Source organism: Passer domesticus, chromosome Z, assembly GCF_036417665.1.
Source record: "Passer domesticus isolate bPasDom1 chromosome Z, bPasDom1.hap1, whole genome shotgun sequence".
In the NCBI taxonomy this organism is placed as follows: domain Eukaryota; kingdom Metazoa; phylum Chordata; class Aves; order Passeriformes; family Passeridae; genus Passer; species Passer domesticus.
The window spans coordinates 28,303,258-28,318,086 of NC_087512.1; the positions used below are offsets into that span (position 1 = coordinate 28,303,258).

Genomic DNA, 14,829 nt, shown 5'->3' on the forward strand with positions numbered 1-14,829 from the left:
GGGCGGCTGCTATAAGAGCGCCGCGGGGACGGCCTCCCCCCGTGCATGTCTCCGGCTGCCGCCTCTGCTCCTCGGCTCCCCGCCCGCAGCGCCTGCCTGCCCGCGCACCCTGTCCCCGGCGCGGCGATGCGGCTGGACCGGCAGCCCGGAGACCCGAGCGCCTCGGCCGACAGGCGGGGCGCGGAGCGGCGGGGGGTGCCGCGCTGCTGGGCGCTGCTGCTGCTGCTCGCCCTTGGCTGCCTGCGCGCCGCCGCCGACGGTGAGTGCGGGGCCGGGGGAGTGGGCTGGGGCCCGCACCGCCGGGGCGGCTCCCGCCGCCGCCCCCCGCGGCGATTCCGTCTCCCACCGCCCTTTACTTTTGCCTTGCCCTCATTATTTTCTCCCGCTCTTTCGGGCTGCCTGCCCGCTGCCCCGCGGGGAGCGGGGCGGGCCCCGGTGAACAGGGGGGCGCTGCCGCCGCGTCGGCCCCGCCGCCCCCCGTGCCGGGCGAGGCGCCGCCTTCCCCCCGGGGCCCCGGGCGGCGGGAGCGGTGAGGGGGGACCGAGCCCCGGGAGCTACCCGCCTGCTGCGGGAGGGGCCCGGCTTCCTGATGGGTTCCAAGGAGGAGGGTCTGAGGGGCTGGGGCTAACGCGAGAGGGTCGGGGAGAATCGGGGCTCTGTTGTGGGGGGCGAAAGAAGAGCGCTTAGGAAGCTCGCGGCGTTAAAGGTGCTGTCAAACTGCGTTGCAACTTAGGCTTTGTGTTATCCAGGCGTGTTGGCATGGCTCTAGTTCAGGGTCCGGGGTAACCACCGTGAGGGGTCTCCACCTGGTGGCAAGGCTGGGTCCTGCCGGCGCTGGGTCCCTGTTCCCGGGGCTGGGCGCTCGCCAGTAGCGCTGCTCGTGGCCAGCTCCCGGGCTGCCTCCCGGCGTTGAAGCTGTTGCCCGTATTGGCAGGGGTCCTGCACAATGAGCCAGTTGGATGGTCATTTAAAAATATTTTACTCTTAAGTGAAGGTAGTAATCATTTGGCTGACTCCTTTCTTCCGTGAGGAGCTGAGCTTCAGCCTGCTCTCCCAGGCAGGAGGTGGGCAGTTGAAGTCTACATTGTTTTATTGCTCTTAAATCTCCTGACTGCTGTCCTAGAGTAGGCCTAAGTGTCTGATCTTGGTGGTGTTTCCTATAACAGTGTGCAGTAGTTCAGACACCAGGTATGTTAGGTAGAGCCCTACCAGCATGTTGTTGTATCCAGTCCTTGTACAAAGAGGGAGAGAGGAGAAATGTCTGCGTAGTCACTTCTGGTCTCCCAGTCATGTAGGTAGTTCCCATGCCTGGTCCACAACAGACGTGGTTAACAGTTGTAGAATGAAGGACCAAGCTGGCTGGCACTGAACCTGCTACTTCATTGTGCTCAGAAGTCATCACGAGAGTTACACAGTGGATAGTAATTAGTAGGGTAGCTAACCAAGTTACTCTGATTTTTCTTTCAACTTGAGTTAGTAGACCCATCAACTGTCTTCTACTAGTAGTTGCAATTGCCAGGGTCTGGGAAAAGTCTAAGCTAGCTCCTATATGAGCTCTCGCAAGGTTTCCAAATCACGGTTGGAAGCTTTTCTGGGACTTGGTGTCAGATGACAGTACACAAGTGTCACATGTTTGAAGCTGCCCAGACAAGTAATCTGGCAACTTGCTTAAGGGGCTGAGACTAACAGTGATAGCAGAGATATGGAGAAAGGTAGTTTAACTTGGGTAGTCAGTGTAACTGTGCTCCTTCACCCTACACCCATTGCTGCTTATGAGCCAGCTTCTAGTAAGTAGTTACCTGGGGAACAGTAAAATAATGTGTTAGCAATCACAAGCTCTGATGTTACTGGTTCACAGTATTTTTCAGCCTAAGCTGTACTCCAAGGAAGAGAAAATGTGTGAAGGTGCTTCACTGCACTTCACTACTGCAAGAAGAGCACATAAAGAGAAGCTTTGAGTTAGTGGCTAATTGATGCTGATCCAAAAATCATTAAGTGTCTAGTGACTGAAGCTGCAGCTGAGGTATGACTCCATTGTTTCAAATAGCAGTGGATGAGACTGATAGTGTCTAACTAAATTGGTTACCTGGCATTGTAGAATGGTGCTTGGTGTAAGACGGGATCAGAATTACTGGCTGTAACTAACCATCTTACCTGGAGCTCATTCTAAGTGGCTGTTAGAGTCTGACAGACATCTTCAGGAGTGGTAGCAGATGCTGACCTCTACCTTTGTGCACCTGTGTAGGTGTTAGGTCTTGTTGATTTTTTTTTTTAACTTGTTTGTGGGCTAAAAGTAGTTGCTCTGACATTTCACTTGGTATCAGCTGCAGAAGGAATGATATATTCTTGGAATGGCTTGTTGTTAGGATTGTAATGGTAAAGTTACAGCTGTTTCTCCAACCTTAGCTGTGGCTTCTGTCAGCCTTGTGCGTGGCTTCCCTGTAGCATTTGATCAAAATGGTGTTACATTTGTAAATCACAATATACTAGGCAGCCTTGGCAAGCCTTTTCTGGTTATTCTAGCTTGAAACAGAGTAACTAAGGGCCATGGAGTTATTTTGGGATCTCCTTAGTGGCAGGCTTAGTCTAATATCTCCGTGTGCTATTTTGGGAAAGGTTGACTGTTCTCACTCTGAATGCCTGGACGAGGAAGTCCTGAAACTAGCAGGAGTCAGTTGTTTCATGTTTTATGCAGTAGTATAGTAAAACCTGAAATATGTGACAAGGGCTCACAACTCTAACCTTCTTTTGGAGCCTGCTGGACAACAAGGTATACAACAAGGTGTCAGGCTTAGAACAAGCTTCTAATTGTGGCATCTACTCCCACTCTTAGGTGGCTGGGGTGTGCTGTGTGCACAAGGCAAGCTAATTGATTGACAGCTCATGACCAAGTCGTAGTAGTAGCTTTACAAAAACACGCTCTTAGAAAGCACATGCTGGTGCAATTCCCAAACAGAAAAGGAAACAGGGGATACACAAGAGCTGATGTTCTGATTTTTGTTACTTTTTGAACACAGTTCCCATGAAAAAATTTGATAACTTTGTTCTAACAACTGGGTTACTGCTTTACTCCTCCAGTAAGGCTACTAAAATATTGACAGAATTTAGTAAGGTGCTTTTACACATCCTTGCTCATGGATTTACATGAGACATTCAGCAGATAGAATTGCTCATGTTGTTCTTGCTTGTACTGTCCAGCATTTGTGAGTACCTGATGCGTGGTGGCTAGCCACCAATATAATGTAAAATGTCTGAGTACCTTCCTTCTGCTTGGAAACTGTCTTGCATTTTGCACATCATACAGAGAGGCTATAAAAGTAGTGAATAATATTCTACTAAAATTTGATGCCCTTTGAGCTCTGGAATGCCAGGACAAAGCACTCTCACTAAATGATGCAATAAACCAAGAAGGATCAGGAGTCTTGCATCATGCTCTAGGCATGTGCAGCCAATAGAGATGCACAATCTTACACACTTTCCTGCGTGCATTAAGTGGAACAGCTCTGGCTTAGCTGCTGAAGATGCAGGTTGCTGCTTTTAGTGACAGTTTTAACAGGGCTTCCAAGACAAAGCATGTTCCCTTGAGGGATGGGGTCATACAGTTGTAGAGTTGAAGATACACTGGAAAATACATTCTAAGGATCTTGCAGAAAGCAGTATCTTACTCAAATGTACTAGCAAACCAAAACTTACCAATTGTGAGACAATGGACTTCATTTCAGAAGGAAGTGATTGATTACTTTGCTCTTTTAGCATCACACTTCTTTTGGTGTATACCAAGGGATGTCTCTGGATGCCACTTTTTGAGGAGTAACAAAGCATGAAAACTTGCTTAGCTACAAAGCAGTTATCTAAGCTACCTTTACAGATGTCTTGAGGATTAGCATTGAAATGCTAATGCAGCTTGACATTAATAAAATTTAAACCTAGTTTGCTTAAAATTTGAAGAGTTTTGAGAACGTGCTGCTAGGTGCAAGACAGCAAAAGTAGTTGTTGGCATACATTTTTGCAGGTTTGACCCTGCCTTGAAGAGGAAAACTGAGTGAGAATAACACTGAGACTGTTTGCTGCTGTTTAGCAGGTGGATGGTTATGGTGCTTAAACTCTGCTCTTGTACTGTGAAGGAAAGCTTTTGGCTCTACTTTCGTGATTGAATAAGGTGATTGCAAAAATTTGGAGCTCAGATCTGGTTTTGTGTTGATATTATGCTCGTGATTAGGCTGGGTAACTTCTTGATCAGTGGGGAAAGTGAGAAGGTATTGCTGAACAGTATCGAGACGAAGGTTCTTTTTTGTCATGGAAGGTGCAAGAGCAAAATGTGAAGAATCCCAGTTTGCATGTGGTAATGGACGCTGTATTCCTGAAATCTGGAAATGTGATGGTGATGAAGACTGTTCAGATGGCAGTGATGAGCGTGCTTGTGGTAAGTAATCAAAGTAATACCTCTGTAGTACTACTACAGTAGTGGGGACTTAACAGTAGATAGCTGGAGAGATACTTATCCCGCCCAGCACTTCTGGCAGTTGGAACACAAAGACAAATTTCTTAGAATAACCACTATTGATTCTTTGTGCCCATCTGAGGCAATTGAATTTTCCTGAGTGTTATCTAACTCTCCTGAAATTGGCAACTGAGACAAAGCTTGTGACCAAAATTCTTCACTTGTGAGAATGATGACTGACAGGAACAGAATATAAGCCTATTCTCAGTTGTTTCTTGAATACATAATAGAAAATGTTTGCTATTAGCACTCTGCTGTTGGCTATTCCATGGCTAAAAGCCCTGTTTTATATGTGAAAGTGATTCTGCTGTGTCTCCTATAAATATTAAGTGTAGCTTTGGCTGCCAACCCTTGCTGTATGCAGACATAGAAGCCAAGATAGATGACTAGATTTACTTGGAGACCAAGCAAAGCATACTCTATATCCATCACTGGTGTGGTTGAACTGCCAGTCTCCTCAGGCAGACCTAAACTATTACCCTAGAGTTACATAGTACCGTGCTTCTGTAATGACGAATCAAATGCCTCAACTATAAACTCAGAGTTCAAAACCTAAATATTAATATCAACAGACCTTATTTTAACTCAGGTCTGTTCAAAGCAGCAGCTAATATAAACTAACTTTCTTAGTCTCCTTAGCAATAGGTGGTCCTTCAGTTCCTGATTAGATTAATATAAATGTTTCTCTGTACACAGAATAACTTTGTTGGAAGTGGTGAACAGCCCTGTTTACTAGGTTGCTGGGGGACAACACCAGGCATCCACAAATCAAGGGTATTAAATAACTTTCTAGGGCAACAAAACGGATCCCTCTTAGCAATAAATAAGCTAAGATCTGGTACTTAAACAAGTGTCTTTTTCTCCCTTGCAGTGAAGAAGACGTGTGCCGAATCTGACTTTGTGTGCCTCAGTGGTCAATGTGTGCCTAACAGATGGCAGTGTGATGGGGATCCGGACTGTGAGGATGGCTCTGATGAGAGCTCCGAACTGTGCCGTAAGTGAGCCTGGCATGGCGGTGTAGCCAAACCTGTGGGGAGGAGCATTTTGACTTCCTGCCTGCTTGCAGTCTGGCTCTCCTCCTAAAGCAGGGATGAACTTGTCTTGGGGAGCACCTTCCTAAGTGCTTGGCCTTGTCAGGGTCTGGAGGAGACTTCTCACTGCTTAAAGAGATGCAGAACTGAGTGGGTAAGAGATAGTAAGTACCAGGTTTTCCTCACAGTCAGAAGCAGCAAGTAGAACATGATAGGCCTGACTGTCACTGTGACTTGTCCAGCAAGTGATTGCTGTTCTCCAAGGCAGTTACTTTGCAAGTGCAGCCCCAATACTACGGAGCTAATGTAGGAACTGAGTATCTGACTGTGTGTTGGATGTGGGAAGCAATAGTGCAGAGGCTTGACTTGAGATCTCAGGATTAGCAGGTCTGGTCTGAAGTATCATACTTTCTGGATCTATATTGCTTGATCTGAAGTTGTAATTTTCCTGTATCAATAGGATCCACAGTGGGGAATATTTTAGCCTGAGTCCTAATGCACTCTGGCATTATTCCTCCCTACTACTACTTGTGGCTTGAGCTGCTACAGTGTAATTGGCATGCAATCACAATGCTACCACTGCAAAGGTACCCTTAAAGTATTAATCTCTTAGGAACTAGAAACATCTTTTTTAATTGAACACTACAGAATAGTGTAGCCTTTTCCATCAAATTATACAGATGTTTGCATCTAAATACCGCAACTTTGTTCAGATCTGAAGCCTTTCAGTCTCAATTTTCAGCACAAATGCTGATACCCAAGATCAATGGCTCCTAGACTGAACTTAAACTTTTTTTCAATAGACACAAGAACGTGCCGGGTAAATGAAATCAGCTGTGGTCCTCAGTCAACTCAGTGTATCCCAGTGTCCTGGAAATGTGATGGTGAAAAAGACTGTGACAGTGAAGAAGATGAACAGAATTGTGGTAAGGAGAGAAATAATGGTGGTTGCATAACTCCATTTGAAATTGACTTGTCTGGAAAGGAGCTAGCTGGGCAGTACATCTGGGAAGATAAATTTTTGATAGTATCAATATCTCTCCTACATTAATCTTGTTGCAGCTAGTTAAAGTAAACTTTTTCGAACAGTCCTCTATCCTGCTAAATTAAGAGCTATAATAATGTAAGCTTTCTAATGTGTGTCTTTTGTGTCTTTTTTTCTCTGCTAATTTTGGCAGCAGCTATAGGTAGGCTTAGTCACCTGGCAAGCCAACTGTCAGAACTTGTTTTCTGGACAGTTTCTGAAATTGCTGCTTACATTAACAAATTATCTCCTAAAAGTGTAGTAGCAACTTTTAGCAAAGAGCATATCTAATCTACTTTATAGTCCAATCCTGAAATATCTGTGAAGCTGGATTTCTGATGTTTGGGTGTCTGGGGCGGGGGGAAACTTCAGGCTGCTACACAAGTGAAGCTGCTATTGCAGCATTAGAGTGCATCATTCCTGGCTTATTCGAAAGAATTTGCATGCATATGAGTTTTCTGAGGTGTCCTGAGACATACTTGCTGTAACCAAAGCCAGAGGACTGGCTTCCATCAGAACCACCTTACCTGGATGGCCTAATGAGACCCAGATCTGCAGAATTTTGCTATATGTCTGTGGAGTTGCCATCTTACTTGCTTACATAGCAAACTAATGCCTTAATCTACAAGTAAATCTACAGACACTGTTTCTAATGAAGCTGATGAAACTATGAGCCTAGGCATACTGAACTATTAGCTACATTGCTACTAACCCAGCATAATTTGTACTGACATAAATTGCGTGGGTGTGCTTAACCACGGGATCAATTTGGGCAAGATCTTGATCTGTTATCCCTACTGGTCCAGGCAAATGGGCCACTGCTGTCCTGGAGACCAGCACAAAACACTTTCATTTCGAGCTACAGTACATGCTGACCATCAGACTAACTTAATCTTAGTCTGTACTCTTGAGTTGGTATTTCTTTTACCTTCTGTCTTTGGTTCACAGGGTTAGACCCTGTTTTCTGAAAGACTTGCAATCTGAAGTGCAGGACAGCCTAGCTACTTCAGAAGGTTATTTTCACTCAGTAGTTCAAATCTGATGCCTATCACTTACGATGTCCAAAGGCAATGAGGATGGTCTGTGGACCCCAAGTGTCCTGTAGGTGGTCATTTAGGCTTCCCTATTGCCTTATACAGGATGTTGATCTTGTGTCAGCTAGCAGCTGCAAAACAAAATACCTTTATGCAAAAGTCAGCCTTCTTGTGACAATGTGCTAATCTCTCTTACTCCCATCACCCAGGCAATGTGACTTGTAGTCCAGCAGACTTCACATGCAGCAGTGGGCAATGTATTTCCAAGAGCTTTGTCTGCAATGGTCAAGATGACTGCAGTGATGGTAGTGATGAGCTGGAGTGTGCGCCTCCTACCTGTGGAGTTCATGAGTTCCAGTGCAAGAGCTCGACTTGCATTCCCCTCAGCTGGGTGTGTGATGATGATGCTGACTGCTCTGACCACTCAGATGAGTCTCTAGAGCAATGTGGCCGCCAACCTGCACCTTCTGTGAAGTGCTCTGCCAGTGAGGTGCAGTGTGGCTCAGGTGAATGTATCCACAAAAAGTGGCGCTGTGATGGAGATCCTGACTGCAAGGATGGAAGTGATGAAATCAACTGCCGTAAGTTCACTTGGTCCTTCTCCAGGAGGTACTGCTTGACTCCTCTTTTATTTCCTTTGCTTCAGTAAACCTCAGGAGTAAAAGTCTGTAATGGCTGTGTCCTCAGCTTCTCGGACCTGTAGACCAGACCAGTTCAGATGTGAAGATGGGAACTGCATCCATGGGAGTAGACAGTGCAATGGTGTGAGAGATTGTCTGGATGGTACAGATGAAGCAAATTGTAACAATGGTAAGTGTGGAACTGAGCAAGAATAAAGTCTTTGCAGAATATCTGTTGAAGCTGGTAGTCACCCTCGCAATCTTCATTATGCAGTTATTCAGTGCTCTGGACCTGGAAAATTCAAGTGCAGAAGTGGAGAATGTATAGATATCAATAAAGTGTGTAACCAGCAGAGAGACTGCAAGGATTGGAGTGATGAGCCCCTCAAGGAGTGTAGTAAGTGAACAAACTCTTTGTGTAACGCTGCTTGCTCGATATACTTGGATATAGCCTCTGAGTTGTGAGATGTCAGCTGGAATGCCCACTGGCACTTCTTGGTGGCAAACTTACAACCGGGACCAACCTAGGGAATAGGCTCGTTTTATCCTAGCCAAACTGGCTGGTAGGATGATTTATCTGTAGTCAGGAAAGAACTTGAATGCATTAGAAACACTGAAACTTTAGGAACCTCAATCTATATTGCTGCCTGCTTGTAACACAGAGAAAGTACTGGTAGCTGAGTGAACGTGAATTTGAGAGGGTTCTCTTGCATATGATTTTGAGTGCCAGAACAGTTTATCAGATGTGACAGGCATTGTTAGAAAGTGGATATGTACCTGGAAAAGTTCCATGGCTAAGACTATAAAACTAAACAAGCATGCCTTCTCAGAAGTGGCCAATTCTCTCTTCTAGACATCAATGAATGTCTGGTGAACAATGGTGGATGCTCTCATATCTGCAGAGATCTCATTATTGGCTATGAATGTGACTGTCCAGCTGGGTTTGAGCTTCTGGACAGGAGGACCTGTGGAGGTAAATATCTAGTAGTTTAACATGGACTGTACTGGTGATATTGGAGGTGAGCATAAATTAAATTTTTGTTTTTACAGATATTGATGAATGTCAGAATCCTGGTATATGTAGTCAGATCTGTATCAACCTGAAAGGGGGCTACAAATGTGAATGTAGCCGTGGCTATCAGATGGATCTTGCTACTGGGGTGTGCAAGGCAGTTGGTGAGTGTTGACATGACTTTTATATCCCCACTTTAAAATGAGTCAGCAAATGATGCACTGTTTATACTACAGTGGTTTTTACACTGGCTATTATGGTGTTACTCATCACTACTAACACCTCAAATGATGCCATGATGCAGTACTTAAAACTGCCTGACATAAACTGCTTGTGTCTACTCCCTGGGCAGGAGTACTCCATCAAGTTGTGGAGGGAGAAAAGGATGAGGTATGGTACAGCCAAGACCTCTGTCGGCATCTGCTAGCAAGTGTGGAATGGCAGACACTAAATATGATGACTCTTAAAACTTTTTGCAAAAGAAAAGTATGTGACTGAATAGCTAGAAGTACAGATAACAAACTCTTTTCACAGGGAAAGAGCCAAGTCTAATTTTCACCAACCGCCGGGACATAAGGAAGATTGGCCTTGAGAGAAAAGAATACATTCAGCTTGTAGAGCAGCTAAGAAACTCTATAGCCCTAGATGCTGATATTGCTGAGCAAAAGCTTTACTGGGCAGACTTCAGCCAAAAAGCAATCTTCAGGTAAATGGGCTTAGCTTCTGAACTTCCCTAAACCATCCCATGGTTTTACCCAAGCTATTTCTTTAGTCTCTGGTAGTGAAAACTCGATTCCTTGTGTCCTAAAGACAAAGTACAGTTGACGCAAGCTTCCGCAGCTACCAATGTGTATGCCTCTTGCACTTTCTAGTAGCTGCTGCTACATTTGTGTAAAAGGCACTCTGTGGAAAGTCCCACATGCATCTTCTGCCTGAAATCTAGGGCAGTATTTGCTGAGGGTATGTCAAGGGAATAGCATCTGCAGTGGAAGTGGTTGAAAGCAAGTAATTCTTGTCTTCCAGTGCCTCTATTGATACCCGTGATAAAGTTGGAACACACATCAGAATCCTGGACAACATACACAGTCCTGCAGGAATTGCTGTTGACTGGGTTTATAAGAACATCTACTGGTCAGACTCAACTGCAAAGACCATTTCAGTGGCTAGCCTAGATGGCACAAAAAGAAAGGTTTTGTTTCTCTCTGAGCTGAGAGAGCCAGCTTCTATTGCTGTAGATCCTATCTCTGGGTGAGTATTTGTCCAGGTTCTTTTAAAAGAGTGGATCTACCAACTACATGTTCTGATAACTGACTTAGGTAGCCTTTGTTAGTTATTGGTCATAATAAAGAGTGATACTACACAGTACTATAGTGCATCATACAACATAAATTCTGCTTCACAGCTTTATGTACTGGTCAGACTGGGGTGAGCCAGCAAAAATTGAAAAAGCAGGAATGAATGGATTTGACAGACAGCAGCTTGTGACAACAGAAATCCAATGGCCTAATGGAATTGCTCTAGGTATGTTGAACTTGTCTCTGCCAGAGGTATTCTGGAGCTTTAGCAATTTTTTTGCTGCAAAAGCCAAGGTCATTCTTCAGAGAATTATTTTCAGCTTCTGAGAAAGGGAAGCTTCTGTATGCCTGAAGACATTGCAACAGGCATCAGCACTTCTCAGATACTGAAATAGTAACTTTTCCTGAACTGCTCTATATTATAGTTGAGGCACAGGCCGCATAGGCATCACTGCAGCAGCCCTCTGTATCTGGAATGGTAAGAAACTAGGGCAACACTGCCACCATTCTCAAACCTGTGCGTGTTTCAATTCTTGCAGCAAGCTTTGGAGGTTTCCTCCACGTGGACACTAAATGTATTGGTGTTTTCCCCCTCCTAGATCTTGTAAAAAGCCGCCTGTACTGGCTTGATTCCAAACTACACATGCTGTCAAGTGTGGACTTGAATGGCCAGGATCGTAGAATTGTGCTGAAGTCACATATGTTCCTTCCTCATCCTCTTGCTCTAACCATTTTTGAGGTAAGAGTGACTTCCTATAGTCATTGTCAAAGATCCTCTTCTTGCTGGTATGGCGCTGATACCATCATGGAGGTAATGAATGGGATGCAATGACGTTGTCTTCCAGGACCGTGTGTACTGGATTGATGGAGAGAATGAGGCAGTCTATGGTGCCAACAAATTTACTGGAACTGATTTGGTTACCCTTGTGAACAACCTCAATGATGCACAGGACATCATTGTGTATCATGAACTTGTTCAGCCTTCAGGTAATTTCAATGTAGTTTATAGTTAAATCAGTGCATACTTGTAAGAAGCCTGCCCTGCCTGGATGATGGCAAATGGTTTCCCTTCACTGTACAGATGTCCATTCCTACTCCTGATTGGAGCTTCTAACATAGGCAGCCCCATGGGTGTTGGGAGGTCTAGTTGCAATTGCTCTGTCTTGGGCAGAGAAGATATAAATCTATAACCAGCTGAGACTAGGATTTAGTAATTCTACTAAAACAATTACTGAGCAAATACTTCTGCTGCACACTTGGAGCATGACGGCTCACTCTTGTTCACTCCTTAATTGTTGTACCAACAGGCAGGAACTGGTGTGAAGAGCACATGACAAATGGAGGCTGTAGCTACCTGTGCCTGCCTGCTCCTCAGATAAATGAACATTCTCCAAAGTACACCTGTGCATGTCCTGCTGGGTACTTCTTGCAGGAGGATGGTCTGAGATGTACAGGTACTGTAACAAGTGAGATCATTCCCAGGATGAATGGGGAAGAAGTAGGAGTATATTGAACCTGTTAGTGAGAAGGAAATACAGTGCTATAGGCTGACTGCTTTGCTAAAATTAATCTGATTAAAATAAATCTGTAATTAATCCTGGAGGGGAGGGCATTAATATGGCCCTTAGAGTCTGCAGGTGCTGTTCAAAGTCCATGCTTTGCTTCTGCATCATCATCATCATTTGCAACAAGATCTTGTACTTCCATGGCTTTCTGCAGACAGCAAACACAAGGACAAAACATACTCAGCCTCTTATAAAACCAGAGTATAAACTAACATGGCTGTACATATAAATACACAGATCAAAATGTGGTTGGCTAATGTTGCTGTCCAAGGAAGTTTGTACCTCTCTTTTGGTCAGATGATCATGCTGCTGTACTACTGTTGTCACCACTGACTATGCAGCAGGTTTGCTTTGTCCTGTGGAGTGGAATTAGAAATTCCAAGGTGCCACTGACTGCATTGTGTATTGATTCTGACTGCCACAGAATGTTAAATGCAAGGATGCTGGCCTTCCTTGGCTACACTAAAAGGTTGCTATGGGTATCAAAGGCTGCACCTAACCAGTAAACTTGTAAAACTAAAATCTTATTCAGAAAACCTTATGTGAGGGGTGGGATGGTTTATGACTGTTGTGACTTTAAATGCCTGTAATTCACTCCTGATTAACTGTCTGGTGTTGTTATTGGAACTACTTTTCGTCAAGAACTCTCTGCTGAGGGCGTGCTAGTGAAATAGTTAATGTCAGTGTTCCCAGTGAAGCTAACAACCTGCATGACCATTTTTGCCATCTGCTGAACCTTCACTACCATGGCTGTCATAGCAAAGCCATTGCAGAACTTCAGGATTAACTGATCTATAATTAGTTCTTGATCTATAATTAGTTTCAGGTACTGGAACAACTGTGGCTTACACTGAGGCTAAAGATACCAGCACAACAGAAAAATCTCCAACTGTTGGACTAGTTCCTGGAGGTACTGGTCCCAATAACTCACACTGCTAAACATTAGAGAAATTAAATGCAAACTGACCAACTAGCCTACTTGGAATTTTTTTCCTTTGCATGCAAGTAGAGAACACAGGCCAGATCACTTGTGTAGTGTAGCAGCTGGAGCATGTGTTGAACAGATTTAGTTCACGTAGGACAGTGTGGAATCTGTAGGTTCCATGAAATCCCAGGAGTGCTCAGAGAAGGCAAGCAGTAAAGCAAGTTTCCAACTAATACAGGATGAAGCATGCTAGGTTGTTCTAGCATTGTGCTACTGAGCAGCTAATCAAATAGGAGCTTCCGGGTTTGGGATATGCTTGTATATGACAATCTGCCAGCCTGTCAGTATGCAAGCTCACTGCGTCAAATTCTCATGCAGGATTCAACACTAGTGGCGCAACCTCTGAAGTATCTGCAGCTGGAAGAACATCAGCAGCTTGGATCATTCTTCCTGCTGGTGAGTAGATAATTTATTAGCCTTTTGGACCCCCATGTGGTGGCACAAGCCACTTGTAGGAGCTTGACCGGACTCTGCTCCGTGTTTGCAATCTCTTTATCTCCCTGCAGTGTTGCTGATGATGGCTGCAGCAGCTGGCTACTTTATGTGGCGTAACTGGCAGCACAAGAACATGAAAAGCATGAATTTTGATAATCCAGTTTACCTAAAAACCACAGAAGAGGACCTCACAATTGATATTGGAAGACACAGCGGTTCAGTAGGACACACCTACCCTGCAGTAAGTAAACCTATTATGTCTGAGACTCCAGGTTAATAATTGGAGTAGAAAGACTGCCAAATGATACCAGAATTGAATTTAGGAGATGTCTCTGCTGCAGGCACTACCGGGCTGAATCAACTGACAAATTTACCCTATAATTAAGGTTAAAGTTATGGTAGGTAACTAGTGTCTGTACCTGGAATGGAATAATCTGTGCTGAATGTAGTCACTAGCCTGCAGAATTAGCAATGATGTGTGTTGCTTCGTCTTTTATTAGTGCAACCGTAGGTAACTTGTACTTACTTTTTTACAGATATCTGTTGTCAGCACAGATGATGATATGGCATGAGCACTGGATCAGCAATCACTTTCAGTTTACTTGTGTCTTACACTCTTTGGGGATAGTAACCAGGTTTGTGGCTGAAGGACTTCCTCCATTCTTGGAAGAAAGAAGATACTTTCTGTATTTATGGAACACTTGTGTAAATAGTTATTTTCTACAGCTTAACAACTCTGTAAATACCTGTCCACAACAATTCAGCTGTTAGTGGTTACGGTTTTATCAGTAACCCTTGGGTTGGTTAGTCAGTAACATCACTGACCAAATATAAAGCACTTTCCATAGAAAGCCATATTCCAGCCACAACTTGTAACACCTGTATATATGTCTATAGGCCACTTGTAAATAATTATTGGAAAATCACTATCAAGCACTTTGAAATACTTCAGATGTAAATTATTGTACACTCTCTTTTTCAATGATTGGGGCAATGGCAATAGGAAAAAACGGGTTATTATGATTGCCAAAAATTTGTAAACATAAGTAATTTTATATGTATGATTGCTTCAATGTTGTCTGTTACCTCTTAGAGGTCTACAAGAATGAATGATCTTAAGATACCACTGTAAAACTCAAATGCAGCCAAGGGGATAAAAATAAAATGAGTCAAGCAGTTAAAGTATTGTTCTTGATTATTATGTTAGCACTGAAGTAAAATTATGTATCTCCTAAGTTGAAAGCTTTAGTAGGCTGCACTACCACTGCCAGCCAGATCATGAAGTATTTCTTCAATTATTTCAGTAGCATTCTAGGCAGCTAAGACA

General features: G+C 44.1%; 1 protein-coding gene across 3 annotated transcripts; it reads left to right on the plus strand.

The window, feature by feature from the left end:
- Positions 1 to 6: 6 nt before the first annotated feature.
- Positions 7 to 14,684, plus strand: VLDLR (very low density lipoprotein receptor). Of its 3 annotated transcripts, none has more exons than XM_064405668.1 (19): positions 7 to 259; positions 4,304 to 4,423; positions 5,373 to 5,495; positions 6,336 to 6,458; positions 7,800 to 8,171; positions 8,278 to 8,400; positions 8,485 to 8,607; positions 9,064 to 9,183; positions 9,261 to 9,386; positions 9,757 to 9,928; positions 10,246 to 10,470; positions 10,625 to 10,743; positions 11,117 to 11,256; positions 11,363 to 11,504; positions 11,825 to 11,971; positions 12,903 to 12,992; positions 13,386 to 13,463; positions 13,574 to 13,743; positions 14,039 to 14,684. In XM_064405668.1, the coding sequence occupies exons 1-19, from the start codon at positions 46 to 48 to the stop codon at positions 14,072 to 14,074; spliced, it is 2,763 nt and encodes a 920-aa protein (XP_064261738.1). In that variant the 5' UTR covers positions 7 to 45; the 3' UTR covers positions 14,075 to 14,684. The 3 variants fall into 3 exon arrangements, with proteins under 3 accessions (XP_064261738.1, XP_064261739.1, XP_064261740.1); XM_064405670.1 differs by lacking the exon at positions 7 to 259 and adding an exon at positions 575 to 593; XM_064405669.1 differs by lacking the exon at positions 12,903 to 12,992 and having other exon boundaries at positions 14 to 259.
- Positions 14,685 to 14,829: the final 145 nt, after the last annotated feature.